General features: G+C 32.7%; 1 protein-coding gene across 1 annotated transcript; it reads left to right on the forward strand.

Moving 5' to 3' along the window:
* The first annotated feature begins 3,787 nt into the window (after nucleotides 1–3,787).
* LOC145105053 (uncharacterized) lies at nucleotides 3,788–10,975 on the forward strand. Its single transcript, XM_079042186.1, has 12 exons — nucleotides 3,788–4,015; nucleotides 7,527–7,548; nucleotides 7,607–7,740; nucleotides 7,855–7,956; nucleotides 8,027–8,096; nucleotides 8,188–8,267; nucleotides 8,363–8,460; nucleotides 8,688–8,759; nucleotides 8,847–8,924; nucleotides 9,042–9,270; nucleotides 9,347–10,500; nucleotides 10,738–10,975. The coding sequence occupies exons 1-10, from the start codon at nucleotides 3,788–3,790 to the stop codon at nucleotides 9,118–9,120; spliced, it is 963 nt and encodes a 320-aa protein (XP_078898312.1). The 3' UTR covers nucleotides 9,121–9,270; nucleotides 9,347–10,500; nucleotides 10,738–10,975.
* The last annotated feature ends 596 nt before the right edge of the window (nucleotides 10,976–11,571 follow it).

An 11,571-nucleotide genomic window follows, 5' to 3' on the forward strand; every position in this document is an offset into this window, starting at 1 on the left:
AATAAACAATTCCATCAAAATCCCAAAATACCCTCAAGGTCAACCTTGGTCAAACTTGGTCAAAGTCAAAGTCAAAGTCCACTGGTCAAACCCACTAAGCCAAATGGGTCAACTCGACCGAGTCAAATCAACCGAGTCACTCATAAGGCTGACCCATGCGAGTACGCAGGACGTACCCCGGAGGTACGCTTAGCGTACGCGAAGCCTCGAATTGACCACCATCGGGGTGGTTAACCGAGTACGCGGGGCGTAACCTCACAACCCCAAATCTTCATTATGTGCTTAATGGCTTAAGCTGTCAGGCCCATATTTCAGATCCACGACTAAAACACACCCTAGAGTCATAAAGTTTCCAACTTTATGACTTTACACGCCTAATAAGAGCTTAACATAGGGTCTTAATACATTAAGACCTCCTACAAGATGCATGGAGCAAAACTAACCAAAGGGACTTCAATTTTATGGCTAAGGACCCTTCCTAAGGTTTGAAAGGACAATTCAAAACGTCTAGAACATGCCATGCTCAAGATGATACTTTTGGGACCAAAAAAATGACATAAAACCCCCATAACTATCTACAAGATCAAGAGACAAAGGTGCAAGCTTTATACCTTGAAAGGCTTGCAAATGAAAGATAAATCTCAGATCTAAGGTGCTTCTTTCTCCAAGTTGAGCTTGATCTTCTTCCTTCCTCTTCAACTCACACAAACACACTCTTTAATGCCTGAAATGTCCTCACAAGGTTCTTCTAGGGTTTCAAATCACGAAGAGAGGGTAGAGACTGGTTAGGTGAAGAGAAATGACGCCATAAAGATGCTTAAATACCACCCAAACCCTAAAAATTAGGGTTTCCATCTTTCTTTAGTACGCCCCGCGTATATGAGTGTACGCCCAACATACTAGGGTGCGCCCTAGTACGCTCAACGTAGACACATGTACGCTTAGCGTACTCCTCCTGCCCAATGTACAAGAATGCCATTGGGTCTCCAATGCACAATTCCTTAGACTTAGGGGCCAAAACGCAATATAATAACTTAAAGGGATAAATTTAGAAATACCTGAACATCGGGATGTTACACGAGAAGTTAATTTTTATTTTTTTAACACAACGATAAATCTTTTCGTTTAGGTCTCGTTTTTCATCAAGATACATAAATCGTCTTTTAAAATCAAAACAAGTGAACTTTTCATCATTACAAAAAAACTAAAACCGCGAAACATAATTAAGATGGTTTCCTGATTTCTGATGATTGATTGTATCATGCATCATACTCATGATAATGTAGTTTTATAGAGTTTTCCAACATAATTAAGAACCTTTGAGTATTTCAATGACCATATATGTTCATTGTGATAAATTTTAATAGTTACATCTTAGGCGAAAGAAGTTATAATCGCACAAAATTAATCGCTCGAACAATGTTATATCCATCATGCTATATTTATTTAAGTCTATGGATTGAAATGTCATAATGGTAATTTTTGGTGCAATATATAATTGTACGCTAACATGTAATTATCATTACAAAGTAGTACTTAAGGCGAGCTTAATATGTTCTCTTTCAACAAACCTTTCACGTGGCTTTGGTTTAAGAAACTAAGATTGAATCTTTTATCTAAAGTTACGTACACCATTTTAAATGTTGTTTCTTAAACCAAACGTTAGATATGAGTTTTATGACTTATCATAGGTAGGTGTTAAATTAATGGTGTAAAACGATGAAATTTTTTAGCCAAAGTCATCATCCCGGTTAACATTTCAGCCGGCGATGGTTTTGTGTCGAATGTCGATGTAGGCTCAGAATAACGCAGCAAGGCCGAGTGATGTTTTGTTGGATTAGGCCGAATCATGTTGGACCATTATTTGGTTTTGATAGATTGGGCCAAACTAAGTTGAATCCTCATTTTTCTATTATAAATTATCAAGTCGTCTTTTATAGGTGTTCACGGTCAGTGATTGATTTTGATTATTTTAAATTTTCAAGAAAGATACTTTATCTCACCAATTTAGTAAATTTTGAACTACTGTTTTGTTTTGTTTTTTTGTTTTCTAAATCACAATCAAAGATCGTCGCCTTATAATTTAGTTACGATGTTTATAGGCTAAAAAAAAAATTGTTTTATATTATTAATCTTATTGTTGTTTTATATATTGTGATACTTTCTTACTATTAACTATTGAAATAAAATGAAAATATTATTATTGTATAGCATGTTGATTTTGACCAAAGATATGGCTTTGATTATGACATTTAAATCAACTAACAAAAGGTGTGTAGCCGTGTAGGCCTATTGGGCAAGGTCTCACTGTTTTTTGATCTTTTTGATATCTATGTCATATATAATATATTCTAAAAGAAAAGGGCTTTTTTAGCAAGATTCTTTATAAATTAATTTTTTTTAGAATGCGAAAATGCTTTCCATAAATTTATTAATTCTGTAATAAATACAAACTATATATTGACAAACATTATGAGACGAGATTTTTAAAATAATATTTGTAACTCAAAGTTCAAAATAAATAAATAAGTTATTTACAAAAATATACGGATTAACGAGTGTCAACAATACATGTAAGAAATAATTAGAAGATTCTATGATTTTCGTTAACTAAGAAATAATTAGAAGATTCTAGTGATGATCTTGTAGGTTCACGTGTTGTGAAGAATTTAGCGAATGCCTGAGTAATCTAAAGTGAGTTTCATATGGAGTTTACTTGGTATATATGCTATAAATAATTATTTTATATGAATGTGAAATATAATAAATTACATGATGTGATAACATATATTCGTTGGAAACTTGTATGATTTTTTTATCATATGCATATGGATCGACATCGGAAAGGCAGAGTCAGATAAGGAACAACGAATCCGTACCAATGTAAGTACATGAACCGTAGAGGCTTGTATATGTGATTCGTTCATGTACAAAGTTAAAATATTAAATGACGATGTCATCAAATTAAGATAAATAGTGCACATGAAATGCTAAAAAAAAGAAGGTGTTTGTGAGTGTTATGCATAAATAATGGAAGCCTTTATGGATTGAAAGCAAGAATTTTTTTTATAGGTTACAACAACTTCGTTCTTTTTATTATGACAATGTAATTTGAAAAAGATTTGGGTTGTAGCAACTAACCGATTAAAATAACTTAAATTATACAGATTTTCACCAGGTGTTCGATCATACATACCAAAATATTTCTCAATTTTCCTACACTTTCGGATTGCATCACTTCCTTCACATTGAGTGCAAAAGTAATGTAATCTGCAATAAAAGCGAATAAAAACTCTATAACTCCCTCTTAATTTTAATAAGTAGAGATAGATTTTGACTTTTTGAATTTGCAACGTGAATATGGATTTGTATAACCAAAAGCTTTTATAAAAATTTTGCAAATGGAGAAATAAATATGAAATGTTGCAAACTTTTAGAAGATAGACATCAACCCCATACCTTTGGTTTCAATATTTGTTTAAGATTGGCAAGATGGTTTGTAAGCTTACTAAGAGTGAGTCCTTAGATGCACCAATCACAGCAAAGGAAATTAGATGTGCAATATGGAATTGTGGAGTGGATAAATCACCAGGACCTGATGGATACACATGCAAAATACTAAGGAATCAGTGGGAATTAATAAAACAACATATTCCGTTTTGTATCATTTTTTGAAAATCATGGCAGAATTGCAAATGGTTGTAATGCATCCTTCATCATACTGATCCCAAAAAGCAAGGACCCGTTGCATCTTGGAGACTACCGACCAATTAATCTCATAGGATGTATGTACAAAGTGGTCGCCAAAATTCTAGCATCAAGACTAAAAAAGGTGGTGGGCTCGGTAGTGGAAGAAGTACAAACTGCTTACATTGAGGGGAGACATATTTTGGAAGGGCCATTAATAATCAATGAAGTATACTCGTGGGTTAAAAAAGCAAAAGAGAAGTTATTCATATTCAAAGTTGATTTCGAAAAGGCGTTTGATTCAGTCAATTGGGGATACTTGGAATCGGTAATGGAACAGATGGGGTTTAGTTACAAATGGAGATCATGGATACGTGGATGTCTAGAGTCCTCAAAAGCCTCGGTCCTTGTCAATGGATCTCCTACTGATGAATTTCCTATCACCAAAGGGGTTAGGCAAGGTGATCCCTTATCCTAGTTTCTCTTCATCATCGCTATGGAGGGATTGAATCAAGCAATCAAAAAAGCGATAGAAAAAAATCTCTTATCAGGTATTACTTTACCCAATAGTGGACCGACTCTCTCGCATCTATTCTATGCAGATGATGCAATTTTCGTTGGAAAATGGGAACCATCAACTATAAGAAATCAAGCAAGAATTTTGAAATGTTTCCACATCAGTTCAGGCGTAAAAGTTAACTTTTAAAAATCGAGATTATTTGGGATTGGTGTTCAGAATGCAGATCTGTAAAGACAAGCAAAAGTGTTGGGATGTCTCCAAAGCTCGTTTCCATTCACATATTTAGATGTGCCTGTAGGGGAAAATATGTCATTAAAGAAACATTGGCATCCAATAATTAAAAAGTTCCAGTCAAGGTTATCGATCTGGAAAGCGAAAACATTGTCTTTTGGTGGCCGACTCACCCTAATCAAATCTGTACTTAACAGCCTCCCAACGTATTACATTTCCCTCTTTAAAGCACCTGAAGGGATCATCTGTGAATTGGAAAAATTGCGTAGGAGATTTCTCTGGGGAGGCGATGACACCAAGTCTAAAATACACTGGGTGTCGTGGTCGAAAGTAGTAGTATCCAAAAAAGAAGGTGGTCTTGGAATTAGGACGCTAAAAGCACAACATTTAGCGTTATTAACAAAATGGTGGTGGAAACTAAAAAAAATGAGAAAACGTGTTTATGGAAGGAGTGTATCAATTCTATACACAATTTGATCAAGCGTCCAGCTACAGCCATTGCAAAGAAAGTAGCAAATGGTACATGGTGTAACATAGCAAATGTAACGTCTGGTTGAGAGCCTCAACTCGACGAGTAGAAACCAGGATTGATGCGGGATTTTAAGTCACCTACTCGACAAGTTGAGAGCCTCAACTCGACAAGTAGGGCTTCCAGGATGACACCCTATTTTCGGGGTTTTGCACCCTATTTAAGAATCCTAATCTCCACTTGATGGCCTCATTTCTAGCCTCCAAGTCCCAAACCCTAGATTCAGAAACCCTAATGCATTTATGAGCTTGTGAGTCATTTTTGAGTGGATCTTGGTGTGTTTTGAAGCTTGTGAAGGAAGGAGAAGCTTGAGGATTCAAGGAGAAGATAGTAGATCCAGAGACTCCATTTCATCCTCATCATTTTCTGGTAATCAAGTCTCAAACTTGCTTATTAGCTTCTTAGATCTCTTTGATATCACTTTATTGGGTTTTTGGTCTAAGAAGCTTGATCTTTGGGATATGGACGTCCCAAGTGAGTATACCTTCAGATCTTGTAACAATTACTAATTTTAGGTCAAAATGTGTCGACCAAACCACCGCAATAAAATTTTTATATTATGAACCAAAAAAATGGTGGAATGATATAATATATGTGGGACATTTTAAATTTATAACCACTTGCCAAATATCACGATTTGTTAAAAAGCTTGTCTAATGATAAAGGAATTAGTGAATATCGTAAATTGACATACAAATTACGAAGACCAATGGGTGGCAAATTAAATGTCACAATGTAACTAACTCCTTAAGATCAAGGACTATAAGAGATAAATAAAAGAAGAGTAATCATCAAACAAATCTTGGTTGCACATGAATCCCTATTTATGCTCTATGATGTCTCTTTCTCTCCACATGCACACTCAAAAATTAGTACGTGAGCACATAAATGAATTGTGCCATTTCATTTCAATCATTCACTAAAGACACTAGATACTCTCTAATTGTCCATCCATATGAGAATAGTTTACATGCATTGTCTCCTCCTACTAACTATGTACTCCATAAGACTATTAAAAAACCCATAATTTACACCAAATAATGGAACACACGCGTGCATTTCAAATTGATAAATACCAAGTTGTTTCCCATTTAAGACACACAAAAAACTCTTACAAACTCCTTCACTCACTTCATAATTTTTATTTCAAACTCAACCCAAGAATAACTCCCTTGGAGGTGTTGAACTTACGATTTCCAGCAAACAAAGAAAAGGCAGGAGCCTCGCTTTCCTTCCTTGTTATCAGTTTTTGGTTTGTCACAAGAAGCTTTCCAAAAAAAAAAAAAACTAATCTCAATTGACAAAGGTGAGTCTTTATGGCCATTTTTCTTTGAGTTTTACAAATTTTGGGGGGAGATACATACACATTTTGCATGCTAGATAAGAAAGTATAATACCATAATATGTCATATACTCTTTAACATTTTCTCTAACATGTTACCACCCAACGTCTTATCTATATCAAAAGAAACATGCAACGAGTATACGAAAATATTTCATACATGATAAACTAGCCTCCTTTGTTGTTCACGTAGCGTTAAAACGATTATATGAAATATTAGATGCCAATATAAATATATGTATTGGTTATCTTTGTGACATAAGTCCATGCAAGTATTTTTGGTTGATAATCAAAACTAACCATTAGTGTTAGAATGGTCATTAATAAAACAAACCAATAAAATTATAGACTTAGGACCTACTTTGTTAATTTATTTACAAGCAAGGTCTAAAATGTAAATATAATATGAGATAACTAGACTTATAGATACATAAGTGTTCCATTGGATTTATGTTATAAAACATGATTATTTTTATATAAAATTGTTATTTTATATAAAAATGAAGTTTATAAAAAGACCTTGTAATATTTCATAAAATAAGTAGTTTTTATAAAATATGATTATTTTATATAAAATTGATATTTTATATAAAAAATAGAGTTTATAAGAGGATCTTGAAACATTTTATAAACCAAGTAGTTTTTATAAAATATGATTATTTTATATAAAACTGATATTTTATATAAAAATGGAGTTTATAAAAGAATCTTGTAACATTTTATAAAAATAAGCAGTTTTTAATAAATATGATTACTTTTATATAAAATTGTTATTATATATATATATATATATATATATATATATATATATATATATATATATATATATATATATTAAGATTGTGAAAAAATTTAAAGTGGAGGTTATTTGTCTCTTTTGGTCCCTGTAGTTGCATTTGTTATTGGCCTCTTTCTTTTAGGGGTATATTTTGCCATTTATTATAATGGAGACATGTTGTTTCTGCTTAGCTTCACCGCTTCTCGACCCAATCAGATTCTGATTAGTGCCTCTTCACGTGTTCTTCTTTGGGGTTAATCCGTCCACCGATCAACCGCCTCAGATGCTTCTCCATTCTTATCCCCTCTTCTCATGTTTCTCATTCGACTTTCGCTTTCTTCAATCGGATCGAGACACCACCATCAAGTATTACCATTAATTGAAAAAGATTCAAGCGTTTCCAATCATTCAGCAACCCCGACGACTTCACAATTTTCAGGTTTTTGGCTTCAATTTTGAAGGTATGTGAAGTTCTACAGCCACGATTTTCATCTTTTTGAGATCGATTTTTATCTGCAGCTGCTCCACCATGTCGCCACCGTCGACGATGCAGCATCGGAGGCTTCTCTCAACAAAAACATTGCTACCAAAAAAACCCTAAAAGTCAGGAACGAGGATGTCTGCCACCGATCGAACCATCTTCAGAACGACCGGTAACCACAATATCCATTAAATCCTAAATCACTTCTCTTCCTACTTTGCTTCACTAAGGTCACTCTTCCATTTAATTTCTTTTCATTAATTTACTGTATTACTGGTTTATACAGGAGTTTAAAAAGTCAAACAATGAAGAAGCTGCAGTTCTATCTGCATCTCGAGCTGCCTCTACAGTTGTTCATGCAGCTAATGCTACTGAAGTTTCCAGGTTTGTAATTTCTCATATCTAATTTTTTCAACTTTGCTGACTTATTTTGGGGTGTTTGAAATAATCTGTTAAAGCTTTTTGAGCCACGACCTCCTCTGGAGTACAAACCACCTCCTGAGAAGAGAAAATGTCCACCATACACAGGTATGTCATACACGTTATACTATTTAAATTCTAATTCATACATTGTAGGTTGAAAAATATAATTGATTTGCTTCTATTTTCATTTGAAAAGGCATGGCCCAATTTGTTAGCCACTTTGCTGAGCCCACTGATCATGAATATGCTCCACCAATAGTAAAGGGTGAAACACCTGTAAGATTCTTCATTTAGCAAACTGTACACATGCAAATCATCCATTGTATGTAAGTTATCTTTTGGTTGATCCTTGATGTATGTGTGTGAATCAGGGCCAAAGGAGGGCTAGGATTCACCGGTTACGTACAAATTTCGAGTTTATAACCTTAACACTGTCATTGTGGCTGAGATTTGTTCATTTCGATGACAGGTGATGTTTCTTATGGTTAATTGCAAGGAATGCTTGCTAGCGTGGTTAAATAAAAGATATTTTGTTGTATAATTTATTGTGAGTATAATTTATTGTCAGTATAATTTATTCTCATTTGAATGAAAAATGAGTATTTGATTTGTTGTGTGAAAAGAGGTTATATATACGTATATATATTTTAGTTATGAAATGGTTAAATAAAAGATATTTTGTTATATATAAAACAGGGATCTTTCATACAATTTCTTTAATGGATCCATTCCTGAAAGCCTTGGAGGTTTAACATCAGTTCGAATATTGTAAGATTCTTTTCTCTAACAATAAATATAAATATATAATTATATAAAACATATGAATTATTGTTTTAACAAATTTGGTTTAATTAGGAATCTGAATGGGAACTCCCTATCAGGAAGAGTCCCAGCTGCAGTAGGAGGGACGCTTTTACACAGAGCAAGTTTCAAGTAGGTTTTTATTTTTTTTAATCATAAATAACTTAAATAAAAAAGAAAAATACATAATTATTTATTTATTAATTGTGGGTAATATTAATATATTATGCTGTTTTACTGATAATAAAGGTCTTTCTGGGATACCTGGATTACAACATTTTCTCTCCCCTTTTGTCAGACAATAGAAGCATCGGGAAGAAGTGAATAAAAGTGTCTGTAACTCAGAAGCGACTACGACATGGTAAGGGGGTGAAAATTCTTGAGCGCGTTGGAAAAGAAACTGTTGCTGTTTTGATTGTAGAATCAGGAATGGAATTTGTCTTAACAAAGTTAACAGTTCTTATCCTCCTGCTGCTAAGTAAGTGCAATCCAAATACAGAAACTCCATTTGAATGAAATCACTCAAATACCCCTATTGCTAACTTTTTTTACAGGGAACAAGTGGTGGGTTGGCCTCCAGTTACATCTTTTTACAAGAACATTTTGGCTACAAATTCAAATAAGAATGATGAGGTGGATGGGAAGCCTGGACCTGGTGCTTTACAGTCAACCTACAGACAGAATCATTAATTTCGTGGAATGAAGGGACGATCGGAATGGAGCTTCAAGCAGTGGAAGTAAGCATAAAAAATCTTATTTTTTCACATTCATTAATCTCGATTCTTGATTTTGTGATGTTTTTAAAGACACCCGTATTGAGTAATTTGCCAAAAAAAAAGGATAAAAGATAAAGGTTGTCATTTAAAAAAGATTGGTTTTGTTTAATTTGTTAATAATTTTCAACTTTTAAAAGCTCGATTTCTAATCCTAATTTTCTAATTTTGTTTCTTCTTTTTTTTACCTTGACCAACAAAAACAAGTGCATACATATTGTTTTGTAAATACCTATAATTCGATTCAGTTTTCAGCTTCGTGAGAATCATATTCAATGACATTTTTCATACTAAATGGTGAAAAGAAGCTAAACTGTGAAGACTGATGTATGTATTTTTTTTGTTTTTTATTTCTTATTACTAGATAAAAGAATAATAGCAAGTTTAACAAATAGACACACTTGCTGAAATGGGAACTTAAATAAAAAAACAAATGTAATCAAAAGCAAATAAAAAAATCCAAAAATAATTACAAGATTACCCCTTGGTTATTTCCATTTTCAATCCAGCCCTTTTTCCACATAAGCTGGCTCCTGCACCTTTGGCAAATCGATTTCTTTTCATTGATGGTGAGAATGGGTAAGTTACAGGTTGTTAATATCATTTTTGTTCATCATTGGTTTTCAAATGTAATCAAAAGCAAAGTAATGGATTCCATAATTTATTGTCTTCCATTCTTTTTCAGTTTCTTTTAATTATTTGATGCATGTATGAAGGTTCTTAGCTTGGTGTTAATGGACTGTAATAGAAATTACTTATTATTTCTTACATAGATTCAACCATTGTAGTATTGTTTTTTATAAAAAAAATTAGGTATTAATCCCCTGATGTTTTTTGGAAGGTGTTATATGTTGGATCCTTAGATGGATCCCGTTATTTTAAAATACTCATGCCAGTTCGATTAATGCAAGTATGTTGGACATTCGCAACCGCAGGTGATTTTTTATCTATTTTTTCATCAGCTATTTTATGATTTTCATTTTTTTTAAATACGATGACATGATGATATGTACAAAATTCTTGCAGAAAAATCGGAAACATAACAGAACAAGCCATAAATTCAATCAAAATTGTTAATTTTAAAGTTTGTTCTTTTAAGTCGTACCAGTTACATTATTCGTATTGTTATTATTAGTGATACCAGTATAAGATGGTTGTTTATGGAATTGCAGGAGTTCCCTGTACAAAGGAAGAACATATGACGTTTCTACTGGGGTAAAAGGAGTTGATGCAAGTTGATTGGTAAATTGGTCAAAAGATGATTTTGTTTTTGTTTTTTCGCATCAATAGAATGTTCTCTCTACATTTGTTGTAGATTATATTATACTTTCATTTAAAACTACCCGGATATAAGACTGTGTTTTCATTGTTTTTGAAAATCTATTCAAATATAGCATTATACTTCTTTTACTATCATGACTTACATTGCATTTCTGCTCATCCGATCGATGGCGGTTTACACATAATAGCAATGTACTTTACTATGGATATCAATGCAAGCAATATATTTCATTTGACAAAACGAACACCTTCCGTCCCGTGCAACGCACGGGAAACCACTCTAGTTTTATATAAAAATGGAGTTTATAAAAAGACCTTCTATAAAATGTGATTATTATTATATAAATTTGATATTTTACATAAAAATGGAGTTTATAAAAGGATTTTGTAACATTTTATAAAAATAAGTAGTTTTTATAAAATATGATAATTTTTATATAAAAATGATATTTTATATAAAAACGGAGTTTATAAGGAGATATTGTAGTATTTTATAAAAATGAGTAGTTTTATAGAATATGATTGTTTATATAAAATAAGATATTTTATATAAAAAGAAAACTTATTAAAAGGCTATTAACGCTTCAAAAAACAAAGAATTGAAGTAATATTTTTCTGCCTTTAATGATATATACATACATATTTACATACTCTTAAAAATATATGTATAATAGTGTATGTACAACTATATATCCGAATGTGATGACAAAGAAATGCAAACATTG

This window comes from Lactuca virosa, chromosome 4, assembly GCF_052849685.1.
Source record: "Lactuca virosa cultivar CGN04683 chromosome 4, Lactuca_virosa_CGN04683_v6, whole genome shotgun sequence".
Taxonomy (NCBI): domain Eukaryota; kingdom Viridiplantae; phylum Streptophyta; class Magnoliopsida; order Asterales; family Asteraceae; genus Lactuca; species Lactuca virosa.

Coding starts and splice junctions, on each gene's coding strand:
- LOC145105053 (XM_079042186.1), top strand. CDS start 3,788: ATGTACAAAGTGGTCGCCAAAATTCTAGCATCAAGACTAAAAAAGGTG. Junction 8,268..8,362: donor TAGTAAAGGGTGAAACACCT/GTAAGATTCTTC, acceptor TGTGTGAATCAG/GGCCAAAGGAGGGCTAGGAT. Junction 8,461..8,687: donor TTTGTTCATTTCGATGACAG/GTGATGTTTCTT, acceptor TATATAAAACAG/GGATCTTTCATACAATTTCT.